Source organism: Bombus pascuorum, chromosome 1 (genome assembly GCF_905332965.1).
Source record: "Bombus pascuorum chromosome 1, iyBomPasc1.1, whole genome shotgun sequence".
In the NCBI taxonomy this organism is placed as follows: Eukaryota; Metazoa; Arthropoda; class Insecta; order Hymenoptera; family Apidae; genus Bombus; species Bombus pascuorum.
Genome location: NC_083488.1, coordinates 2,735,398 through 2,760,510, shown reverse-complemented (window position 1 = coordinate 2,760,510; position 25,113 = coordinate 2,735,398). Strand labels below are relative to the sequence as shown.

General features: G+C 41.9%; 1 protein-coding gene across 1 annotated transcript; it reads right to left on the bottom strand.

Moving 5' to 3' along the window:
* Nucleotides 1-536: 536 nt before the first annotated feature.
* Nucleotides 537-4,017, bottom strand: LOC132916114 (probable serine/threonine-protein kinase yakA). The gene has a single exon (XM_060975902.1). It carries the CDS (start codon nt 3,913-3,915, stop codon nt 685-687), a length of 3,231 nt encoding a protein of 1,076 aa, XP_060831885.1. The 5' UTR covers nt 3,916-4,017; the 3' UTR covers nt 537-684.
* Nucleotides 4,018-25,113: the final 21,096 nt, after the last annotated feature.

Here is a 25,113-nt window from a genome sequence, read left to right as displayed (position 1 = left end):
TACAAGATGCGAAAAATTCACAAACAATTTTGTAGGGTCGGTCATACGCGTTGCAAATAACACGATATCGAACCTCCTCGTCGGGACCTACTAAACTTTGTTCTCGATTCCAAGTTAAATAAATATTACATCGTTGAGCAAAAATCAATGTCCCACTGTGCATTGTAATTGCCGTTCTAAATTTTAGTTCCAGAAATCATCTATCATCGAAGTATAGTAATTTCAATGGATAAATCACTTGGAAAATAAAATGAAAAAAGCCAAATGATTACTTCCAATTAGTCAAATTCGAGGATAGTACGAAAAATATTTTTCTTATTAAATTAAAAAACGTATGAGATCTACGTCTCGTTATGTTATATAATATAAAATTCAAATAATCGTAATGATTAATATAAACCACCTCCTATAACTAAAAGAATATTAATAATAAATTAAAATAATCACGATTAGATGAGTGTCCGCTTGACACCGCATCTAATAAGAAAAAATTCCGAAGTCGCGGTTATCTATCTTGCTCGATGTATTATATAGTTTACGAGCCGACTATCGTGATGTTCAATTGACGACCAAAAAATCTCACCTTTCGATTGATAAACACGAACACACCGTGGGGGCGAAGATTATCAGATCATTGTTTCTTCATCTACGATGCCAGTCGTCGATGTTGGAACTTCTCTGAAATCACGTCCTTAGATGGACGTTATGGTTGTTTCTCTTTTTGTGCGTCTCGAGGTGCTTCATCATGTGGTCCTTTCTGATGAATCCCTTGCCGCAAGTATCACAGGCGTAAGGCTTTTCGCCACTATGGAGGCACAAGTGCCGCCGAAGATCAGTTTTATGGTTAAATTGTTTCGGACAAACTTCACACTTGTAGGGCTTGTCACCGGCGTGCTTCAGCAGATGCTCTGCGTGCAAGTATTCGAGGGTGAATCTCTTACCGCACTGAGTGCATTTGTACGGCTTGTCACCAGAGTGAAAACTTTTGTTGTGTTGTGTCAAATAGCAAGCCTTGTTGAAGACCTTATCGCATTCGATGCACTTGTGAAAGCCATTCTGGGAAATATAATGTGAGCCAGAGTATGTGCTGTTTATCTGATGTTCCTTACTAATTACAGAATAGTCCTTCAGTTTTTGATTCTTCATTATTTGCCCACCGATATTTGGATTTAGTTCCTCTTTAGCTTGTATCATTTGCGGTAAATTATTGTTCGCTTCCAAATTGTCGCGGGTCTGTTGAAGCGGTTGCGGTGCAAGATGCATTTGAACTTCGTATCGCTTGATAATCATGCCGTCAGTGTTCGGCTGCGAGTTTACTCTCATGGTTGTAAGGGATTCGTATTGAGGCGGTGAATTATGGTACAGACCGTAACTCGATTCAGGCGATTCGAACGATTGATTTTGAGGAGATAGGTTCTCCTCAGGACTTAGCCCCCCCACGTTAATGGCCTCCGATTGATTTGGATCAGCCATAAACCCGGTTGCGTTGAATTCCGTGAAACTTGGTAGGAGCCTTTGATGATTGCTAAAGGTTCCAAAACCGGGTAAAACATCCTGAGTTTGTTGTAGCTGTTCTCGTTGCTGCTGCCGTTGCTGGTTTTCAGGGTGATGCTGCTGCTGGTGTTGAGATTGACTATCGGAGAGCGGTAAAGACGTCTCATTACCAGTAGTAGTTAGCTGGATGGTGATAGACTCCAGCAGGCCCGGGATGTTGGTAGTAGTTATAACGTGGGGGGGCAAGGCGTTTGGGTACGGCTGATGAGGCATCGTAGTACCCCCCATCGCCGTGGGCGAAGCCATTGCTGGGTGGACCGAGCCCGGCGTTATGGGAGATGGCGAATTCATGTGGTGGTGCGGGTGGGAGCCCATTGGCGAAGGGGAATTCAGGTGGGCCGTTAGCGGTGGGTGCATGGTTGACATGGGTGAATTCATGGGATGGACCGGAAGTTGGCCCGATGGCGAACCCATTGGAAGGTGATGCAGCTGCTGCTGTTGTTGCTGCTGATGTTGGTGGCCCAGCTGGGAGGACGGCGAACCCATTTGTTGCTGATGATGGGCCGCCAGTGGAGATTGCACCGGAGAAATGTGCGCCGGTACCATTGTGGGGCCCAAGTGCACCGCTGTAGGCGATTGTTGCGTTAGACCCACCACCGTTACCGCTGAAGATTCGTTGCTGCTGTTGCTGCTGTTGGAATTGTTGTTGCTGTTGTTGTAAACATTGGTGGGCGTGTGGAGCAGGCCCCTCGCCGCCTCGCCCGAGGGACCTGCCACCAAGTTTGGGGGACTTCCGGAAGGTAAATCTGGCGATCTAGATTGTCCCCCGCCTCTGCCACCAGAATGGCTATCTCTACCAGGATGATGATGAGCACTGATCGGCAAGTTCGCTGGATCTGGCTGATTACTCTGCTTAACAGCATTCTTATGCAGCGTCGTATTGTAGTGCCTCTTCAGATGGCCCGAGCTGGTGAACCACTTGTTGCACGCGGTGCAGTTGTAGGTCTTTGGCCGCCGCGCCTCGTTACTTTTCCACGATTGATTAGCTAAAGGCGGAGGTTTAGGCGGTTGTTGCAGCAGACCGCCGGGTATCTGGTGACCAGGCATCGGTTGCGTGCTTGTAACAATAGGGGAACTTGGATGTCGCGGTGCTTCGACGGGAATGTGTTGCCCTCGTATGAATTGACTCTGATCCGAAAGTGGTGAAATACTATCCATCGGAACCATAGGTGATAACCCGGGATGATAATCATGAGGTTGTGCGGCCGGTGGCCAACCCAACATAGCACTCACCGAATGTGGACCGGTTCTCTGCTGCTGCTGATGTTGCAATACCTGTTGTTGATGCATTTGTAGCTGCAACTCTTGCTGCTGCTGCTGATGGATTCTTATTAACTCTTCCTCGTATCTGTGAGTTTGCACTTTGTGCGAATCCAAATCGAGAATTTCTGCCTGTTCGTCTGGTTCCTTATTCATTTCCAGTTTTATCGGTTGTCTACCATTATAGTCATAACCAGACTGTTGTTGCTGCTGACTAGATTGCGGCGGCGATGCGTGCATCTGCTGTTGTTGTTGATTTTGCTGTTGAGGACTGTTACCCAGTTGTTGATACTGATGTTGTCCAGCATAAATTCCAGGTGAATTTGAGTGACTTGCTCTCAAGTGTTCACCCAGCTGATTCGCATCCTCGTACACAGCACCGCACTTCTCACATTGTAATGGCGGACTTCTCGGACTGGTGGAACTCACTGAATTGGCACGTTCCGATGGAAAATGTTGTGGATGTTGATATGGATGGTAACGCGAATAACTTCCACCCCCGCCGCTATCCTCACGCGGCGGTGAGTAATGATGGGACAACATGTAGGCCTGATCGTTCTGCATGAAATAATTTTCGCCGTACATTGACGTCTGAAAATTATTGTAACTCTGATTAGCAGCTGGCTGCTGCTGTTGAGCTTGCTGCTGCTGCTGCTGCTGCTGCTGAACTGGCTGCTGCTGCTGCTGCTGCTGAACAGCCTGTTGCTGCTGCTGCACTGGCTGTTGTTGTTGTGTCGATGAATGTTGAGAGCACATAGGATCCTGCGAGGGCGACCTCGAAGGAGATTCGCTCGAATCCGCCGGGGCAGTCACGCTATCACGTTTGACGCCCACGTGACTGTTATTATTGCCGGCCTTACTATTATTGTTGTTACTCTCCTCCTGCTGGGCCTGGCTCGCCCACTGACTGAGCAGGTTCTCCTGGTGATATCTCAGGTGCACTTCGAGACTCTTATCACTTTCAAAGTAAAGACCACAATCTTTGCAATGATGTTCTGAATTTGAACTGCTGCCTACGTACTGTTGTTGTTGCTGCTGCTGTTCTTGCTGCTGTTCTTGCTGATGTTGTTGTTGGTGTTCAACACTCGTTATTTCGCTCATATTGTTCCTTATTCTCTACTCCACTTTCGTCTTGTTTTAAGACGCGCCCCTCTCCGTGGAAAAAAAATTGCACTCTTTTATTCCCTTCCGTAACAGGGTAGTGTTCGTGACACGAAGAATAAAAAACCGATTCCGCACACACTTTACTAGAACGACAGCGCTGTACGCACGTGCGCGCTTACACGCGCGAGCGCGCGCGCGAAATTCCGATAACGGTCTGTCCTATTACCACGATATGCCTTTCTCAATATTCAAAGAGTTCAAACAGTAAACAATTCTTGTCGCGAGGCGTCTAAACGATAAGGTGGCTTGGAAGCGCGCGTCAAGTCGGGACCTCTCGTGTCTCCCTACTTTCAACAAACGAATCCCCACGATCGGGGATATTCGGAGACGAACGCCGATACACGTTTCCTCGCGTACAGCACATGGACGATGACTCAAGACGCGCGAAAACTAGAATTATCAATACTACCAAACATTTGCGGGGGGGGGGGGCGATTTTTTCAAGATTAAGTGACCAAACGAAAAGAAATAAAAGGAAAAAGAAAAAAAACGGGGTACAGCGTGTGCTACATTTATCATATGATCGCACATATGCCAAGAGCATAAGCTCGTATTATCCCCGATCTCCCCAGCTGATGCGATATCGAGTGTACCACCGTGTGCGGCATGGTCGCCACCGCTTCGACGATACCCCGACAACGATAGTAGTGACTCTGATGGTTATTGTAAGAGGCGACTCCGAACTGTTCGGTTTTGATCCGCGTTCACTGACGTTCGAAAAAGAAATAAATGAACAAACAAAAAATACGAACAACGATACGCGTACGATTTACATATCACTGAGTTGATTCCTCGATTTTCGGTCACTTGTCCCCACTCTTCCAATTATCAGTAAACTCAAAAAAGCAAATTCACGTGTGGCAATAATATGCAGAACTTCTTTTCGAATCAGTAATCGTATCACAATCTATCACTTTTCACTGTTCACTGATACGTATATGTCCGTCTTATTTCCGTCACTATTCACAAGAACAAGCTTGCGTTGTCTACTATAAGGATCAACCGATTGATTTATTTGATGATATTGCACTGTTAATGCTCACGATCAACTAAAACGAATGATCAAAAATTTCGTACGATCAAAATTTCACTTACGATCGGTGAAACCGTAGAACGTGGAACATGTGCAACACACGACATTCGTAGTTTATCTTCATAACTATGATTGTAAATAACCGAGGATCGTCCGCAACCTCGTGTTCTCCCACTCTATCACCTTTCGACTGCTCCCTTCCAATCTTTACCCCACTCCAAGTCTGTTCGTTCGTTCAATTGGTGCTTCCCTCTCTCACTCTCTCACTTCTCTATCTCTTTCTCACTCAAACCTATTACCACTTACAGTAGACCCGCGTCGTACGAGTGCCGGCACAGCTCTGACGGTTGGAATTCCGGAGTTTCGAGTCCTCGGCTCGCGCCAAGGCACTGCTCCCCCCCCCTACCTTCCAAACCTTCTCCTCTACCCTCTCTCTACCGTCACTTGCTAGCTCACGTACTGGCTCTTTCCAACTACCTGAGCACCTACTTCTTCCCCCCTCTTCTTCTCCGCTACCGCCTACGAAATGCTGTTCTCTCTTTCTACTTCAATCAACTCTCTTTCTCCCTCTCGTTGTATTTCCTTCCTTCTTTGTTCTTAATGTTACTCAGCCAATAATACTTTCTCCTTTCAATCTTCCTCTTACCCCATCCTTCCCTCTCTGTCCCAAACGTTTCTCACCCTCCCCTTCTTCGGTTTACTAGAATAACTTCTTTCTCTGTTCAATCTACCAACATTCGTCGACTTTCTCGCTTTCGACTCATCCCTTCCTTTTCCCTTGAACGTTTCTCGAACAACGATCCTTCTTCCTTTCTCTAATGGTATCCTCCCTTTCCCACCTATCACCTTCGACCAAAGCTCCCTCTTCCCGTCTCCATGTAGCTCACAGGCGAGCGACAGAGAAAGAAAAAGACAGGCTTGACAGAGAGGCAAACAACTCGAGACAGCCAACCAAATTTGAGACGTCGAGCGCTCCTTGCCCCACCAGTTCTTCCTTGCCCCTCCACACTTCTGTTACAGTCCACAGTTTCTCGGGTTCTCTTCTCACTCTCTTTCACTGGTCAGGTTATCTTTGTCGCTCTCTCGTCTAAAAGGACTACGAATCCTGTGGGACGCTGAATATTTCCTCTCTTTGTTCATCGTTTCTCTTATTCGATTCTTCTCCTTGTTTAACCAACGGACGATGCGTTATTCTTCTTCTTCTTCTTCTTCTCCTTCTTCTTCCGCGCCCTCTTTCCCTCTCAACCCTCGTCTTTATTCGTGTTTCTTCTTCTGCATCCTCCCGCTCTTCGGCTGGTCAACGAAAGAGAGACAAGGACGAGCAGAGTCGCGCATGGCACAGGAATCCTTGCGCGTTCGTATCCTCAACGTTGTCCTTACACACGAAACTTTATCCGATGAGATTTTTCGGAACTCTAAAATTCAGACTCCCTCGTGCTTTTCCGCTGCAATTTTCGTGGATGATCGCCCTCTCGCGCGTTGTTTCCTCTCTTGCCGTGGCTATTTCTTACGTTTCGGTTTTCTTACGTTTCGATTTTCGTAATTTTCTTCCCGAAGGACACGGCGTATCCTGCACGTCGACGAGATCGAACGCTTCGGTCGTTCGCTCGCACGAATTTCGCCAAGAGAAATCGGTGAGTGTATCGAAATGTGCTACGTCATCATTGAAAATCTTTTGCGTCAACGTGTCCCTTTACGATGACCGCAGGAAATTTGAGACGAACGCTCTAAATATACAAATATCTCATCAATCTCGCTCCGAAATTTTGGAGTTACAGTTTTGCTTGAAATATAATTTTTCTGTAGAAAGATTTTCCTGTAAATGAAATGAAAGAGCTATGCAGCAAATTTCGGTGTTGATAATTTGATAATAATAACAAGGTAAATTTTTATTCTTTTACTCGTTTATTTAGATTAGATACTTTAATTGTTCGTAGCATTGTGTGTTTAGATTGTTATTATTTAATATTGTCTACTTTCATTTTCAATAAAGTACGTAAAATTTTCTGATGCATAGATTTTCAATATAAATTTTAAATATTTAAATATAAATATGTTGGACAATATCTGCGGGAAATTGAAATTGTTCGATTGAATTTTTATTTCAAGCATGTGACATTTAACACCAAGCGTAATCTTTTTTGCAAGTTTTATCGATATTAATCTTTAATCGTCCTTCTTATTCCTGTTTTATATCCTAATACGACTCCTTCATCCACCAAGAGGAAAAAATTCATTCCCCTCGAGAAAGGTCAACTGATATCCTGCCCCAGTAAACGCAATTCGCCTAACTTCCTATTAACCTGTTAAGCGGAGAAGGCAAGTTATCTCGACGTTTGAAAACATTCTTGTAATGAGTTTAACGAGTATAACGAGTAATCAAAGTTTAATAATTATCGTTAAAATTAGCGTATTAATTTAAAAAGTCTCAAGTTCCTCCATTATCTTCTAAAACTGCAAATTATTCTCAAAATATTTCATAATTCTAATATCGACTCTGATAATCTGATACTCTATTATCTGATAGTTTCATTCTCACGATATATAGAAATGAAGCGACGTTGGACGTTTGTAAATAATCAAGCGACATACATTTTCAAAATTCTCCTTCACGTAAACATTGCGCTGAACGAGCCGATATTTATCTCATACGAGATACAAGCTCGAACCGTTCAGAATACCAGAAAATCACGAGAACGAACGATGACTGTACAATTACCATTTATAAATTTCTATTTACGAAGCGTCGTTCATTTTGGTAGTAAGACGACTCATTTATTTATTTATCTTTTAAAAAACATCCAGCTAGACGAGTGAATCACGGCTGTATCTCTCGGTGTTGAAGCTGCAGAGCATACGCGTCATAGCCATGTCGAATTGCCAGCATGGGGAACATTTTGTCTCAAGAAATTACCCGCTTAACAGGTTCAAAGCAAGCCATGAGCCCGAACAGGGTCCTAGGTGTCTGCGTAAAGAGTACGTCTCGGTATTACTCACCGATAACCCAACTCTCTGCTTCCTCCTCCACCCCGGACAGCTCACCCGAAGCTTCCCCTGTTCCCTGAATCGGCTGCACTCCGCTGGAGCCACCAAGCTGTTCAGGGGGAATAAAAAAAAATGTGGGTAACCTTGCATTTTTTTATGATACCTTTTTTTCCACGCGACGAAGCGGGTCCCCGTGGCCCGTGCACTTTGCATACCGAATGCGACAAGCTCCTCTCCCCCGATACCCTTCGCTAGTCGCCATCCTACACGCAGCCACGACCATCCACCACGTGCTCTCTATCTTGCTTTCTCGCTTTTTCTCTTTTTCAACCTTCTCCATTGCCCTCTCGCCACTTTATACCACCTATGAATATGTTTATTACGTTGCACCGCGACCACCTGATGCAAAAAAGAAAAAAAAAAATTCGGCCCGCGTGTGGCCCACTAGGCACCGGCACGTGCTGTCACGATGGATAAACGTCAGTCGTGTTCGCGCTGTCGCGCATCCTTTGATCTCGATTCAATTAGACCGGCGAACACTGTTCGGCCTGTTTGATAATGTTACTTGCTTAGCCACGCGTTTCTCGTGGCCCGCGGAGTGCGATTGGGTGAAATGGAAAGGATCGAGATCGATGGTCTTCTTTCCTTATAACGAAGTGAAAACTGGCGATGAATGTGAAATGGGTAAACTAGTGGCAGAACGAAATGTATTTCGAAAATTCTGTGTGTCTGAGTTCATTTGCGCGTATAGATTTGTTTATAAAATTAAAAAAAAAAAAGAAACGGTATTTTATGATTCTTATTTTTATTTATTTATATATATTTATTTATATATTCATTTATTTATATATAAATTACGATACTTGAATATAAACTGAGAAGCTTGGAGTAATATGTGATAGCGAGAAATAATTATACGCCAAAACTTGTCGAAAATATTAATATTTCAGCTTAAAACTCGGAAAATACACCTTATTGCGATTTATCTGCTTTTCTCAAGCGTAGAAGTGTAAATTGTTTTTTTTTCTTAATTTTACTGCGTCTAAGAACAAAACAAAAGAAAAAACCGTACGAATATAGCCAGAATACACTTGCTTTACGATACCGTAATTACCGATACTGCAATTACCGGATTTGTCGAAATACAGGTTCAAAGCTAAGTAAATAGGCTGCTTATTTTTGTTCTCTGGGGAAATGCTTTCCAGTCCAACTAAGCAGTGCGCATAGTCGTCAACCGTAATTTAATGTGTACTTATTGAGGGGTAGTAAAAATTCGTTAAGAAAGTACTCGAAACACTATACAAGGAAAATCTCGAATCCTAAATGATTACTACGTTTTATGGCAGAATGAACGAACGTCTAACGGTGAATGAAATTTATATCGACGGCAATCGGCCTCGATTATTATCGAGACACATAATCGAGTTCGTCCAACAGGAGAACCGAAGGTAAGTACTTTCCGCGCAATTCGAAATAATCTCGAAAGACATGCCGGAAAGTGTTACCTGGAACAGAGTCTAAAACTACGTTGGTGATGGTGCAGGGTTGCGAGTTGCGGCGCACGAGAAGGGTAAAAGCCGTGAGACGGAATGGGGAGGGTGACGCAAGCGGAAGGTGGAAATTGTTCACAAATCTAATTGTACGACGCGCCTTTGTACTTCGTCCTTATTGTTCTACTTTGTACTTGGATGTTTTATTGCGGCCCATTGTGGCCGCCTTAACCGTGCAACGTAATTAATTCTGGGTTTCAATTTTCTTTTCTAAGGAAATCATTTATGAGTGCGCGGACGAGCAGCGCTGCGATACCGGAATATTCGGATCAATCGTCCGCTCGACGCCTCCGCAGGATTTCGTTTTGAAATCGCACCGAGAATTTCGTGAATTTTCTACAGTAATTTTTGGTATATTTTCTTTATGCTAAGAAGATTGTCGTATGGTTTTTGTAATTAAATTGTAATTGTAATTGTAGTTAAATTCTTAAATCTGTTAATGCATATTTGATGACGCCATAATCTATGTCTTTTGACATAATCCGTAAATACGAGATTTAAGTGTAAATGATTTTCAAACAATATGTAATTTCCATAATATGTTGAATGAAAATTACGGAGATAATAACGGATAAATTTTCATCGCTTTTAAAAATCGGCATACTCATTCTAGTCGTATATCTCGCGTCGAGTTTATGCTATCGTGTTTATACATAATGGGGTGAGGCATACAAGACGTGAATAATACATCCCTCGATCGCTTGCGACACGAGGATCCGGCGAAAGAAAAGTAAATATTGTCGAGCCATGGCAAACATAGTCGATCCGAAACGAAGAGTCAGTTGAATCATCTTTCTTCTAGTAAAGATCAACTTCTTGCCTCTGCTTCGATAAGAAAAAAATTTATCTTCTTACTGACCTGATATAATTTATTACAATCTTCACGTATCATTTTTCTTTGAGCGAAGCAATATTTTTATAACATAGAGCTTTGAAATGCAAAATGAAATATTTATGGAAATAAAAGTTTCTTTACAAAAAATTATAAATTTAGATGAATATTTATTGCAATTTCGATTTAGCCATTGTACTCTTTCAGCATTTCGTGCACGTTCGATCGACAAAAAGAACAGCAAGTCAGAGATTCTGGAAGATAGACTTCGGCAGAAATAACGCGATCTACGTGGCTGGAAACAGCCAAAAAGCACACTGCCACCTTCAAGATTGTGTCCCGGAACGAGCAACGATGTCAATCTTGAAACGAACTTATTGTCAATTTTTACCTTCGGCATATAAAGCAACTATTTTACTTTATTTCCTTTAGCTGTGTTACAGAATTTTAATTCATTTAATTCATGAAATTTAATTTCATTCAATAGCAACCATTAAATTATTAAAAAACAATTTTTATTCTTTTCCAAAATAATTTCTTATAACTGTAAAGGCTTCTTAATATCTTCTTAATGTGTTTCTTTCTTTTTGAAGTTCAAACAATAGAACTTTATGTTTACATAGGACTAAAGGGACATAAATAAAAAATTATTGAAATATTACAGATTCTGTCTATTGTTACTTTATCGAACTATCGGATAATCGTAAAATTCAACTTTAAACAGATCGATTTTATGAAGAAAGTTTGAAATACGTTTTAAAGTTTTAAATTATATTCTAAAAGTAAGTGCTCTCGCAGAGATTACTTCAACAACTTGTAGAATATTATAACGATCTAAGGCTAACATGCATTTTCAGAGAGCTTGCGATATCGACTCGAAGCATTCTCACCCTCCGACGCTTGCAGGCACACAAACACACGGCCGTACATCTACGCGTGGAACCACGAACAATAATTTCCATACTAACGTTATCACGAACGCCCCTGCATCTCTGGTCTACGTGTTAGATTTGGATAACGCTAACTTGACAGAAGGGGATGGTCACCCTCGTGGAAATCTTCTCGCCTTTCTGCCAGGAAAACCGCATCTCCTCGACCCTTGAAATTCGACTTTTCTGCATGTTTGCCGTGTTCTTTAACTAAAGACACTGAGCTGAATTTAACCCGTGATATTTTTAGTTTCCATACCTGTCGGTATTTTTACAAAAACTTGAAAATTATTGGAACCACTTCATAAAAGATACATTTTACTCATTTTCTTTAAAACCATCACCTAGATACTACTTTATAATTATTATCGATCACATTAAGCCCACTTGTTCGAATATCGAAGTTACCCCATGATCAATATATTTCGTAAAAAAAAAAAGAAACTAAAGATATCGTTTTATTCGATAAACAGTGATATCGACCACTGATAACGATCTAAAATCCCCATGATCAACATGTTTCCTCAAAAAAAAAAAAAAAAAAAAAAATATAAAAAAAGAGAGAAAAGAAGGAAGAAGAATGAAAAACGACTAGAAATATCGTTTTATTCGGTAAACAGTGATATCGATCACCGGTAACGATCCAAGATAAATTCAGCTGTTCATAACCAAGCGAGAAAGCGATAGATTGAATCGGCCTAAGCAACACCAACCCTCCCATGGATTTCATCCTAGCAACCCCCTCTTGCCTTACGCTTCTGCCCGGAATTTTCGAGGTGGACGCCGAGCTGACCGAATCACTATCAGCTAGATATTCGCTGGCGTGGCGTTTGCGCCCCATTTTATTAAGGAAATCCTACCCTGTCTGCTCCGTCCCGCGTCCCTTGCCGTTGGATCCTCCGGGACGAGGGAGGAGATTTCCTCGTCGTAACACGTGCGACGACGTGCATTTCCAGCGATCCTGGCTTTCCACCTTCAGACGTACCCCCCTTCCGAACCATACGACAACTATGGAATTGTTTTTCTCTAGATGGAGCACTTTTCTCGCGAGTACGCTTCGAGAAAGAAAGGAAGGCTGAGGAAAAAGTACAGCAACGTCGGTTTTGGTTCGTCGTCATGCATATCGATGAGACGAGTTTTGTTTCCTGATGTAAATCCTGATGTACCAGTGTGCGTGGAATTATTCGAATTTAAATAAATCACAGTGTAACAGTCAGTAAGCTAGTTTGAATGATGTTGGTCAGGAATGATAACCTGCTAATGATACGAAATATCCTCAAGCTTCTCCTTCTAACACTTAGCCAATCGAATAGGGATAGCTCTCCTCTGTAAAGTACATCGTTGCGTGACCGAAAGAGGAGATCTCCGTTTTTGACTTCTGCAACGCGTTTTCTTCTTTTTTTTTTTTTTGTTATTGTCATTAATTATTGTTTATCTGGAATTATATCAAATTAATTACACTACTTTTTCTGCTTTTATAAAGTACAGTGCATAATAAAATACAGCAATCTAGTGGTGTTAAAATTAATTATAAAGTTACACTATCAGTTATGACTAAATAGAGTTATAATCGAACCACATCGTAAAAAAATATTTAAATGCATTCTGAATTTTTAATTTCACGTTCAAGTAGTGTTATTTATTTTTAGTCACCTTTAGTGTTTGTAATTTTATCTATATTTCTTATACTTTTAATATATACTTTCAAGTTGTTTTGTATAAACGATATGTGAAATCGTTAAATACAATCACGACAGCAATATCTAATTGATCACTCAAATAATTTCTAGACTTCTTTGTTTTTTAAGCAGTGAATATTAGTCCTCGATACTTGAAAAAATGCGCGGTGGGAAAGTTTCCTTATAGCTCGCTGTGCGAACACGAAAATTTCCACAAATTAGGATATCAATTTCATCCGTATACTTCGGAAGTGTTTTAAGAGAGAGGTTAGCCATATCCTCCTCTCAAACCCTTTTCCACAGCGACAAGTCACAATAAAGCATTTAAACTGACTAGAGTCATCCAGCAATTTGACCTTAGGCAAGATTTTCCAGTCTCCGCACCCTCAATCTTGCGGAACGGCTCTGAACTCCATCGCGTCGCGGCCGCTAGACGGGGGCAAAGCAATAAAAATATTCCTCACTGCCGGCAGCAGGGACGTGCGGGGATGGACAAGGGAAGTAGACAGAGGGAAGGGTGGCAGGACCGCGTCATTAAAGGAAATTATAACAAAGTGGGTCCTCTGCAGTCCCGTGAGCCTCCGTTGGCCCGTGGATGAAGCTTTATAGGAGGAGAAGACGGACGCGAGATGGAAGAAGGGTGAGGGAAGGGCTGACTCAGTTCGCGCGGAAAACGAATTGAAATTTTAATCGCCCACCCCCGCGGACAGAATGCGTCCACCTTTCTCGTCCTTCCACCGTAACAATCCCTTCTTCCTGCCATCCTCTCCGTCGCGAACCCTCCATCCCATTTTTTCCCTTGCTACCTCTTTTCCTCACCGCGCACCTCTTCCCTAGTTCCTTTATATTTCTTTCTCTCTTTTCTTCTTTTTTCCAGAACGGACTAAATGCTTTTACGCGCGTCGTTATTATGTCCTGTCGCCGATATCATTCTCCTCTCCTCGCTCGTTTTTAAACTTCGTGTTTATTCTACGATCATTTTCGATGCTCTTGTCCTTCATAACTGTTAACGTCATTGAACTCGACGAATTCTAATTCTCTACACGCAGCAGGAAACCGAAGATAAAAGTTACGTTTTTGTTAGTCGAACATCGTTTCACGTGTATTCGCGTTTCCATCGGTTTTCTTTGGTTCGTTCGTCTGGACCACTTCAGCCATCGCTGACAATGAGAGATCCGTTTTTTAAAGCTGGCCCTGATACGTTTGTTTCTTCGTCGAGTATTGGGTTACCCTGTTCTACCCGGTAAAGCACGAACTCGTAGTCGTTACAAATAATAAAATATGATAAAACGAAGATAAGGGGACAAGTTGCGCCGACCCGAAATATAAGAATTGTCTTGAAACGCACCTGACGAAAAATGGATCGTTTCTGATTCAAAGATGAGCCACGATGCTCCAAGGACCCCTTCGTTGGTCTTCCCGCACCCTACCGTGTCCGTATCAAATTTTTCTCGTTCACGGAACACGACTCGTGCTGAGGGGACGATCCTCCTGGCTATTGAAAACTTATTGAGAAATCGTGAAAGTCGATCGGCGCTCGACCCTTGGGTGCCATTGTCGACCACGTGCAACTTGCCCGGCATCCACAAGGAGCAATCGTGGCCCGCGGACAGACAGAACGGCTCTGGGGAAAAAAAAGGGGGTATTGTGTGAAATTAGAGCCCTTCTTATGGTAATTGGACCACCGTATGATTGCTGGGTTACATTCAACGATCGCGCGGACCTTATAGTTTCCTACTGCATTAGAAGGCCAACGACTCCAACTGGGACTTTCGAGGCACGTGTCTTCCAAACGATTCCAATCTTTTTTCTTTCTCATTGCTTTTTTTCCCTGCCGAAGAATGTGTTGAGTTTGAAAATTATGTTAGAAATGTTTCCATGAATTCGTTCACCGGGGATTCTTTCATGGGGCGATATCAATGTTGTGGAAATTGGTCTTGCGATTTTCTTCTATTTTTTTTTTTTTTTTTGGTCGAGGATTGAGTTGAAAATTTGTCCGTGGTATACATTAAAATCAATTCCTATTTAAACTAAACCTTTCAATTTATCTACCATATACATAAACATTAATCCCCGTTCAAATCAAATCTTTTATATAGCTCAATATCGATCGCATGCTAAATTCCTCTGTACAAAGGATTTCCTTAATTCCAATTCGAATACACACGTTAAAGTGATTCTCAATCGCTTTGATCAAACTTAAATTCCGTTTAATCCTCATCCTTATACACCTTTCACCTAGTGTTTCAAAGAAAGTTCCTTTTAACCGTACCGAGGCAACGCAATCTGTTAGCCGCGATTCTGTTACGCCACGTCTTTTTCCTTTCGCAGCGTTTAAACTCGTCCCGATTTTTACCTCCTCTTATTTCTCTATTTGCGGCAAAATAACGACCGGCGAAATCGAGAAACCTTCCACGGTTTCCCTTTTTTCGCGAGCCGACGAAACGAACTATCGCATTGGGGCTCTTGTTACGTCACGCGCGGCCCGCGAGCGCATAAAATATTTCACCGCGGCTTATACCACCACGGTTAATAACGAACGCGCCAGTTAATCAAAGCCGTCTCTGACAGCTCAAGGTCACCGCGATGCCGTTTTTTCGTCGTCTCGAACAACGATCGAGAGTTAATTAAGAGAAACAAGCCGACCAAATCGAAAAACGCTTCGCCGGAAAAAAATTCATCGCGTCGCGGATTCTCTCCCCTTTCCTCTTGCTCCTCGATCACGCGCGTTATGTTTTTTCCCTGATTTTTCCTCCCTCCCACTTCACTTCTTCGTTGCCTTCGTTCGTCCTTTTTCGCTAGTTGCTCGCGAGATGCGGCTCGCGAGAGACTCACCGGCACCACGGTTCCCACAACATCCTTTGTCCAGTTCAACTTAGCAGAACGATAGAGAGAGAACGAGAGAACTGGAAGAGGCGGCGCAACAGGGACAGGGAGAGAAACGGAGAAAGACAGGCTGGACCCCGAACTAAAACTAAAACTAGTCTAACTGCATCGTGACGTCATCCCGCGGCGTGATTTGCCTTAACCTTGGACGCTCTTTCGCTCTCTCCGTTCGTTTCTGTCTCTCTTCCTCCTTCTCACGGCTCTCACCCTCCTCGTTTTCGTCGAGCAGCGAGAGAAAAGGAGCAGGATAACGCGAACAGCGATGGCGAAGCGGGGGCGGGAACAGGTGGGGAGCGCTGGTCCTTTTGTTTGGACCAACTCCGGCACAATTAAAGTTCGTTCACACGTTTTCCTCGAATTTCAGGCACGGGATGAACCGGCACGGTGCCGCGTGAACGCGATATCGAATTATCGTCGCGCCGCCATCGCGCAGCGGGAGTATCGATTATGAAAATTGCATTTTGATCGACACGACCGGGGGAATTAGTGACCTTGATTTTGCTTATATCCACGGTCAGAGAGGAGTATGGCGAATGTGGTTCATTCGCAACAAGCGTACTATGCACCGTATTTAATGGTTAGGTTCTGGTTTCTGGTTCGATTAACGAGATCCAGTGAATCGAAGTTGAAGTTCAGTTAAGTATAGCACGATCCGCGTGAGAACGGTATAACATGATAAATTATGTTTCAAACGAGTTTCCCTGGTAGTTTTGCATGATAATGCTTGAGCGTGTGTATAAATTGCCGCAGAGTTGTCACGATAATTTGCCAAGGTTATCTAGATTGTTTTTTCTGCAATTGCGTAATTAACGGTATAGTTTATGAATATTCTCCTGTTTGCGTTATAGGCATTGGTCGTAATGCACCTGAGAAACGTATTTCTGTAAACTACTTATTGTCACCTTCGTTGCAGTATTATAGGAGATATGTATAAACCTCTGCTTTTATTACTAATGTTAAAGCGATTAAGATAATTCTAACGAATCTACCCCTTCAATATCACTAAATCACTTTAACTGTTTCAAGAAGGGGTAGATCATCATTTATTACATTTATTTCCTTGTAATCCGGCATTTCCTTCGACAATTAACGACTGTGTTCCTCGAAACGAACGTCCGGCTCTTCCACAAACACGAAAATTCCTAGCCATTCTTCTTGTCGGGCCGTCACAACATCGAGAAATAATTCAAACCGCGAAAACCTATAATTTTCGTTCGTCGTGTTCCGCTGAAGATCTTATCGATCTCAAAAGAAAGGAACGGGCAAGACAGAAGGAGGGAGAAGGAGAGAGGAAGAGCGAAAAAAAAAAACGAAGAAATATCATCGATACTATTGGTAAATACAGAAATACCGTTCCCGCGGGCGAATGCCGCGGGGACCAGTTTCGTGGTATTCACATTAATTTTCGATGCGTCGTCGATCCACCATGGCGGAGCGCAGTTCGATTTCTTCTTCTTCGTCGCGCTCCTTCCTCCTTTCTCTGGTTAACCTAACCGGTGATTCTCTTCCATCCTTTTCCACGAGGTTTCGGCCCTCGGAAACACGAAATGCCGCGAGAAACGAGGCGCAACAATCCTTTGTTCGCGCCCATATGACGCGGTCATGAAGTCTGTTCCTTTTTGCCCGACGATTTTGCGACCCCGCGAACGTTTATGCTGTCATAGGTCGATGGTAATTACAAGCGGGAATCTGCTCTAGATATCAAATTTTTACGTGTCAAAAATCTTATTATTGCTATATTTTGTTTTTTAAATTCAGAAACCTTTTGAATCGCGAACGTTCGTCGTGCCATTTTTTCATCGTTGGCTTCGTCCTCCTAGCGCGTATTAAAGATTAATTATTAAGAAAGAAGAGCGAGAACTATGAAGAAATGTGACGTTGACAGGTAGAGAGGAATATTTCATTGAAAATCGATAATGACGAAGCAACGATACAGTAAAGATGAGGAAAAGTTCTATTTATAGAGCGCAGCTTACCTTTTATAGGGGATTGTGAAGGAAATTAACAATTACATTTTGTGATTAATTCTAACCCGGTTAAATGATCGCTTTCAAAATTTTATATAAAATCGTACATTCGTTGTTATTTCTTTTATTCATCCGACGGTTCGTAAATTTTTATATTAACAAAAATTGAGAAATTGATTAATCGGATGATACAAGAATTTACATAAATTTGGATGAACAAAAGAAATAACGGTGAATGTACAAATTTAAATGAAATTTTAAAATCAGGCAATAAATCAGGCTTTGTAAGAGTAATGTTAAAGTTTGTAAATAAATGTAAAATGTTTCCATGAAACGACGATTTTACGACTTTTCATACTCATAATAGATAATCTTGGTATAATCCGGGGTTTTCCCTCTTTTAGAATAAGAAAATTTTATTATTTTCTGCGTAAATGGCTGCTCTTAAGTCTTTCTTCTAGAACCCGTTAAGCTACAAATCTGTAATCTTGATATAATGATTATATTACATCCTGTATAATATAAACAAATACACCTGGATTACCTTAATATGTTTTTAGCTACGACGAGCTACGAGTTTTTAGCTACATATACAGAGTATTTCGATTAACCAACAATACCCACAATTCACCCCTTCGTCATTTACAATCATCCTCCCCTAAGAAGCTGTTAAAACGTATACACACTATCCATATCCAAATCCCGATCACTAAGCCCCACTTTCGGTTATTATCGCGTCACTGATACCAATTACCGGAAACAAATTCGAGCGAGGTTTATCTCCCGAAACCATCCTCTGCGGTACCCTCTCGCGCTTCAAGAGTACCGCGTATCGCAGTCAAGGACGTGGCAACCGTGAGTCAAAAGAAATTAGGGCAATCATAATTTGCCGTGGTGCAGCAACGATAAGAAAGGACAAGTGCACTTGTTTGCGTACTACAGAGGGGTAGTCGAACACTGTGGACGAAAGGGCAAAGGGTGAGTTCAACGTGGGCCAGCGGCAGGGAAACGCAAAGTTCTATTGTTTCCTCGAACAATATTGTATACCGGGTGTTTCCAGTGGCACTGAACGAACACCTCTATACAACGAAGAGATCGAAGAAGTGCAGGCCGCATCGTCGAGGCGTCGTCGTCGTCGTCGTCGTCCTAAGCACACTGTGCTGAAAACCAGGTATACGACTATCGTCGTTCCGCTATTTGGATGTTGTTCGAACGCTGTTCCGGCCACGGCATCGATTGCTTTATTACCGCAATTTCGAGATTAATTCGCCGAACGGTATTCACGGGTCCACGCTTTCCAGGAATCCTCCAATATTCGTCGTGCCGTCGGTCCGACTAATTGCGCGCGCGTTTAGAGGATTAATTAATTTACACCGACGATACCCATGACCACCGTCGATTCTCATCTTCGCCGTCTACACCTACCGTCTTTTCGATAGTTACTAGTACAACACATACATTCACGTACTGATTTTAATAATACAATCGTCCAGTTATCAGATATAGTACTATAAATTTCGTATTTTAAATGCCATCATACATAACGCAATTATTAATATTTTACTATAGCAATTATCTGCACACATTTCGAATATACGCGCGCAATGATTTCACCGATTTCGTCTCGTCGCGAATAATTACAGCGAGAAAAACTAGCGAGGAGAGTGAACGAAAACGAGAAAACGAATGTAGGGAACGGAGAGATGGAGGAAAAAAAGAGAAACGATCGTGGTGTCGGCGACAATCGGTAATTTCATCGGTCATCGATCATCGTGCAACGCGATGGGATTGGCCAGAGTTTCGGGGTTGCCGACGGAATGCCGGTCTCCGATTGGCTCGCGGCAAGTGTGAGAAAATCTTCTGCGAGAATGTTCAATGCCTGTCGAGCGAGATGATTTATCGCAATGACGCTCTTTTTTTCTATTTTTCTTTTTTGCGCTGCTGCCAACGTGACCAATGATGCGACGCTATTTGCCAGCGCGTCGCGCCGACGATTTTTAAACGTGTATCTTGGTGCAACGATGCACCAATGATTTTTCCATGATATTAGATACCTTTTTGATATTTTGCTATCGATCGCATTTCTAGTATCAGATACAAAAAATACATACTCCCAATTTTTTTTTATGGGAAACAAGTATCTCTATTAATAATTTCGTTACGTATAATGACATTTAAGGTGTGAAATTTATAATATTATATTGGATGGCTTACTGGAATCTTCTTGACGATAAAACTATAGTGTATTACAATGGATTTTATCGTATTTCAATGTCTCCATTTTTATTTTCGAGATAATATCTATATCTATCTGCTCTGGATAGAATTATCTCATTCAGGTTATTCCGCTTTGTGAAGTTGTTAGAATGCAAATATAAACGTGCAGGACAAAAACCGAAATCTAATCGAATGGAACGACGGGAAAGTGAGACGTGATGAAAATTCCAATTTCTATCTTGACACGACTTCAGTTACAATTTCTCTTTCTAGTTCTCTCTCTTTTCTTTTTTTCGATTCATCGTGGTCGATGACGTGCATCAATGCGGTACGATACGCTGCGTCGCCGTTGTATCCGTGGCATGTAAATAATGCATCCGCTGCACCGCATCGCTGAACGCCCCGGCGACGAAATTTTCATAGGAGGGTGCGCTCTCAACAATGGGCGATGATCGAGCTATTTTTGCAGGTGAACCGATCCTACGGGGTGAAACGATTTTTCGCCGTTTCAAAACTTTTCCGAATTGTTATCGGGGACAGAAAGGACGTATATTTAACGGGCCGACGATGTTATTACGAAAAAAAAAAAAAAAAAAAAAAAAAAATGGGAGCAAACGTCCAATTAGCACTATAATCGAAAATATCTCCTTAATTCCTTCGCGATGAAAAATCTGTCACATCATTATGTTTATGAAAACAATTATGCAATTTGAAAGATCGTTTTTTTTTTTGTTATTTTACAGTTGAAAAATGAACGAACGCTTTGAAGATGAATATATTATACGTGACATTTACCAAGCGATAGCATAACCACTCGAGGATGTATAGTTAACAAGAGTCATTAGCGAGAAAAAAAGAAGGAACTGCAAAAAGTGATTTTTAAAAAATAAATAAAGTCGCTTTGGAAATTTGGAAATCGTAGTAGGACAAGTGTCTAGTAGAACAAATCTCGCTCGACATAAGGATCTGAAGGGTTGGGATAGAGACGACGATAGAATTTATCGGTTCATTACTTTGCCAATCATCACGGTACGAGTTAATGTACACGCTGAAGAGTTAATTTAAAGAGGGGACCTGTTCTGATTCCGGAATAATGCAAACGTTTCGTCGGTATCCGCTTACAAGGACGCGAATTCTGCAGTCTCTTTGCGAGGGTGCATGTCAATGACCTAAGCAAGCCTTCGTCAAGGGCTGACACACGAGGGTGGCCCCAGATTCGGGGGATGAACACAACAGGGGGGACCGGTGTGTTTCGGCATTTTTCTGACTGGCTTCCTCGCGGAAGGGGGTGATGAGCTGCTGTCGTTGCTACTTTGGGGTAGGTCGGCGCACGAACCGCCGCCTTGTGATTTAAGATACGCCAGAAAAAGGAGAAAGAAACCCGTAAGAGAGGGTTATTTACCGGTAAAACTCGAGCAGCTTATGTTCTACTTTTTTCCTTTGTCGCTGGGCCAAAAGATCTTTTTCAATTGCCAAGCAACTACCCTTCTATGTAGCTTGATCCTCTGCTGCTGTAAAATCATACTTATCAACATACAAAAACGTTGCATTAAATGACGATGCTTCAACATGGTAATAAAAGGTGAAACTCGAATGAATCTTAAAATATTATTTCGTAAAATTTCGTGGAAAAAACCGACGAAGAATTTCCATCCCTTTTTTTTGCTGTGATGTTACCCGGGGAAATGGAAGAATCGACGATGGTCTTTCGTATATTAACAGGAACGTAGCGAGTCGAGAGGAGAAGAGCTGTCCGGGGACTCTTTAGGCGCCGTCCACAACGAGATTAGATATTGCAAATGGACGTGGCTTATCTTGGACGAAACGACCGGCTGGACTTCAGCCCTGTTTGCGATAAGACCGACTCCGGCTGGATTTTGCGCCCTCTTTTACGCTTCGACAACGGACCGCATTTGCATTTTTCCCAAATTTTCTCTCCTGTCCCCGTGTTCTCGGTTCTCTGCGGTTTTTGACACCCCGCTCGATGAAGCGATTACGACCCTTTTCATGCTTATTATATAAACATTTTGCGGATCATCTTTCGTAAATGCGAAATGGACGAGGCAAGGGTGTTCTCATTTCTTCTTCTTTGCGATTGTAAATTATGCAACGAGTAACTCAAAGCCGTTTGGACATTAAATTTTCCTTTTCCATGTTTCTATTTATATAATCGCCGCTGTATATTTTATATTTTATTTCATCCATACTTTATACTCTTTTTTATTTTCGAAACGTAACGCTTCTTACGAGCATTTTAATCTCAACCATTTCCAAATAGAATGGAAGAATATCTTTCGTAAACTAGGTCAGACTAAACTAGTATCAGAATGTATGCTATCTACTTTAAATAGATCTGAATAAAGTTTATACTTAGATACTAACATTATTATTTTTACAAAGCTAAAGTATTGCATAATACGCAATAAAGTTAACACATTTATGGTTTTGTTACTATAAATAATCCAAATTGCGGTTACAAACCATTGCGATAACTACGAAGTGGCTAGCATTCTTATTTGTATTCCGTACGGGTCCACGATAGACCGTACCACATTTGAAAACCGTCTGAACCGAATCAAAATGGACCGCAAAGTACATGAACGGTAATAGTTTGTATGAAAATTCTAGAAACAATTTTTCTTTTATAAATAGTATTTAAATTTTCTTTCCAAATTAATATCAGTAGTAACGATTGCACGTTTTAGAGTTTTGATAATTAAATTTATGTCTTATAAGAACAAAATCGTGAAGTACTTTTGTCGATCGAATGAGAGTGAATCAGTTCTTTACAGGGTGTGAAAATAACTTCGAGGAGAATCTTTTTCTCACGCTGAAGATAACAGTTCCATCCCTCAGACGGACCAAGATAAAGCGAGTCTTTAACGAGCACTTAACTGTCCCCCGTCAATAGGAGAAAATTTCGTTGAACGCGTTCAGGCTAGTGACACGCTCACATTCACGACCTGATAAACTGAACGCGTTTAGGCAATGAATTGCTTCGTTATCTTCAAGTTTTACAATTTCCGTATATCTTATTAATATTAACCAAGTTATGTTCCATGTATAATCAATAACGAGTTTAGTGACATTCACGATAATCGTATTCAAACCTTGTGTTCGAAATAGAATAGATATCATAAAATATTCTTTTTCAATATATTTTCAATCAATACCGGCAATCAGTCATTAGCAATAAATCATTGATCAATAAATGAGCCTGTCAAAAGCCAAATACATCGACTTCGTTTATAGTTTTCTCAAGCTCATTATCGTTAGAGTTCCACTTCTTCTGCAAAATAAATTTATTTATCACAAGAAACTGACGTAAATAATCGTAAGAACCAAAGCAGATTTTATAGAATGATGCTTGTAACATTCATTATTTTTATAAATAATGATTCTTCACCGTTCAATTTATGATTAATGCGACTATCGAGCCAAATATCTCTCTGCAACCAATTTGTAGCAACCAAAATTTTGTTTTTCACCGAAGAAAGACGACGCTGGTAACGAAACCTTTGTGTGTGCATTTGACGTCGCGTCGGCTGGTCCATTTGATGGCCAGAAACGTAATACATATATAGACTTGGCACAACGTAAATCCACAAACCAAGGTCGGACTAATAGTGCTACGGCCGTACAATGTTATTAATCACGCGAACGGGTTGCCGAGGGTCTTGCGAACTTAATTAATTAAATAATATAATAGCCGGAGAAACTAGGGAACAACTGCTTTCTCGTTCTCTCGGCGAGGTTCCTTCGTCTGGTACTATTCCTATCTGCACGCCGTTTCTCGCTCCCTCGTTCTCCCGTCGTCTCTGTCTCGTATCGGAAACGTCCATCAGCAGCAGCATCCCCGAGGCGTTGTTCCTTCTCCGCTGTCCAAACCTCATGGCGAACGCACTAGATACCGCTGGTATGCAGCTGGTAATTGCGTAATTTCTCCTCGTACGTTTGCTTGTATGCGAGTGTTTACGTTTCTGGGCTTGCTTCTGACGATGGTTTTCCAGAAATTTTGGTCGGCGGCAAGGAAACCACGCGATATCATCGATTTTTTGAGTTTTTACCAAGGTGGATAGAACAAGAAAGTTATGTGATTTATGATACGATTTATAGTTTGCGTTGAAAAATTTAAAGATTGACGGCGCACAGATTAAAAAGTTGCTTGTCATCGTTGGTTCTGATGAGAATATTTGTCTACCTGTGTGATACATAGTTGCATCGACGTGAGGCGTGAATGGCGAGCCAGTGTTTTTTAGAACTCTTACGGACCTTCTTTTTAAGATATTTTCTGTATAAGTAAGACTTTAGGCTAGGTTTAAATATGAATAATTTAATATTTCTTGAAAGTGGTAGAGGCGATTAGACGTACGAACGTCAGCTTAATTCTTCATGCAGAATTTCTAATACATATGTAAAGTATTTAGAGTTCGTTTATTAAATTCATCTAATTTCCATACACGGAAGTTTTACGATATATATCCATTGGAACTCACTGTTTCCAAGAATTTTTAATTCTCCTCGTTCGATTCCAAAGATATCGAAACAAGGAATAAAATTCCGGTTCGCGAAACATGAAATCTTCGTATAAGACGATCGTTCATAATCGCGAACAGGGCAAGTCTCGTATACTGTCGTAATACGGGGCGACTTAGGCGTCATAATTTACGGAGTCGCGTAAGCTTCGACTTATCGGCAAAACATGCAACTGGCCGGATGCAACCGATCGATAGCCCGCCCGATAACCTTGGTCCGGGCTTACGGAAAGAGTTTCGTGTCCCTTCTTCTCGCCCCCTGGTCATCGCTTTATCAGTGGATGCTCGTTTGGCGCCGGCGGCATGCATCATTAAGCTTCCAGCGTGCCGTAACGCCGACGAAGCTTACTTGCGCGAACCACGCGCACATACAAAGAAACACACGCGTGTACACATTACGTGCACACAACTACGCTTCCACATAGTTACACGTACACACTTCTCTGGATAGTTTCCTCTCGCCACTCGCCCTCTTTATTCCACCCTCCTCGCTTCCACCTGTCTCTTCGTCGCCGTTCACGC